Source organism: Trachymyrmex cornetzi, unplaced genomic scaffold, assembly GCF_001594075.2.
Source record: "Trachymyrmex cornetzi isolate Tcor2-1 unplaced genomic scaffold, Tcor1.1 scaffold3038, whole genome shotgun sequence".
NCBI classification, from domain to species: domain Eukaryota; kingdom Metazoa; phylum Arthropoda; class Insecta; order Hymenoptera; family Formicidae; genus Trachymyrmex; species Trachymyrmex cornetzi.
The window spans coordinates 1-1527 of record NW_017297734.1 but is presented as its reverse complement, the minus strand read 5'-3'; the positions used below and the strand labels follow the sequence as shown (position 1 = coordinate 1527).

General features: G+C 45.8%; 1 protein-coding gene across 1 annotated transcript; it reads right to left on the bottom strand.

Annotated features, from left to right (window-relative positions):
* Positions 1-401: 401 nt before the first annotated feature.
* Positions 402-1304, bottom strand: LOC108757384 (uncharacterized). The gene is made up of 3 exons (XM_018509572.1): positions 1226-1304; positions 1053-1125; positions 402-925 (listed from the first exon to the last, which is right to left on the bottom strand). Exons 1-3 carry the CDS (start codon positions 1302-1304, stop codon positions 421-423), a joined length of 657 nt encoding a protein of 218 aa, XP_018365074.1. The 3' UTR covers positions 402-420.
* Positions 1305-1527: the final 223 nt, after the last annotated feature.

Below are 1527 nucleotides of genomic sequence, written 5' to 3'. Positions count from 1 at the left end.
CTCGAGATAATTGTTCGCTCCTATCGACCGGATGTGTCCGCATTAATATTACCAGACTTCTTCTTCTTCTTCTTGAGTTATTGGCCAGGCAACCCAAGGGTTGGTACTAGGCCATTGAGGTCTGTGTTGCTAGTAATTTTTTTGCAAGTGGGTTTGTAAGCCATGATGGTTATAAAAGTATAGTGGCCTCCCCCCCAATCCAGACGCCTGCTGCCCCCCAGCGGTGAACTGCGCGCCAAAGGAGAAGGGGGAGTGGAGCAAAAGAAAAGTCAGAAAAAGAGGTCATTGGCCTTCATGTAGGCCAGAAGGAGACGGGAGAATGTGGGACTAGGAGAGCGCAGGGCGGGGACGAGGTCCTGAGGAGAATTTGGGAATTTCTTTGATATGTACGCTCGGATAGGGGTAAATTTTTCAGAGAATTCATTGCAATGGAAGATTAAATGATTTATTGTCTGACGGGGGTCGCCGCATGGACAGCTCGGTCATATTGACCCTGTGTAGGCTCTCGTTAACATTAATATGGTTGGATCTTAGACGATTGATGAGAACGATTTCTTCTCTTGAGAGCGAAGATTCATGAAACCATGTTTTCTTGGATATTGTGTGAAATTGTTCGAAGTATCGAGTGCCTTTAGTTCTGGAAACCTCTTCCATATATTCTTGAAACTGTTTGTCCGCTCGGGCACGTGATTCCACCAGTAGGTCCTCGTAAGGGACTTTAAAGTCAGGTTTGTAACCCTCGATTGCCGCCAGATTAGCTTCTTGATCTGCTAATTCATTGCCGGGAATGCCCGAATGTGCAGGGACCCAAAAGAGGGTGACCTCGTTGCCTTTATCTATAATGTCTAGGTAGGCTTTTCTGATTTGGTACACTATGTAATTGCGTTGCACCTTGGAGGAATTTTGAAGAGCATCCAACGCGCTCCTTGAATCAGAAAAGATAACGCTTTTAGGGAAGTTAAGATCAAAAATAGCAAGAATAGCCTGGTAGATGGCCCAGAGCTCAGCGGAGAAAATGGAGGTTTCAGGGGGAAGCTTGTGTTTGATACTACCTTCCAGCTCCGGCGAGTATACCGCAGCACCAACTGCGCCTTCCGGACTCTTCGATCCGTCCGTATAGAAGGCCTTAGCGTTCTGTCTGAACTCGAAAGACTTGTGGTAAAAATCTGCAACAGTCAATATAGGATTTTCGCTCTTGTCCCTGCTCTGCATAGTATCTACATACTTGACTGTGGTAGAGAAGACTTTGTATGAGTGCCAATATGCCGGCGGGTACGTAGATCTGAAGACGGTGGATTTTTCATGACGACTAGTAACATAAGATTTAAAGAGTCTTGATTCCTTTATGGCTTTGACTTTGCTATTCCTTCCAACCGCTGTGAGTTCCATTTCCTCCAGGGAGTTATAGACAATGCTGAATTTATTAGCCATGCACTTATAAATAGTCTTAGAGTAATATTACCAGAGAGAAACCTGAGAGAGGCCATGGCGGCCTTTTTCGCGTGATAGGCGAAAGCCACCGTACGC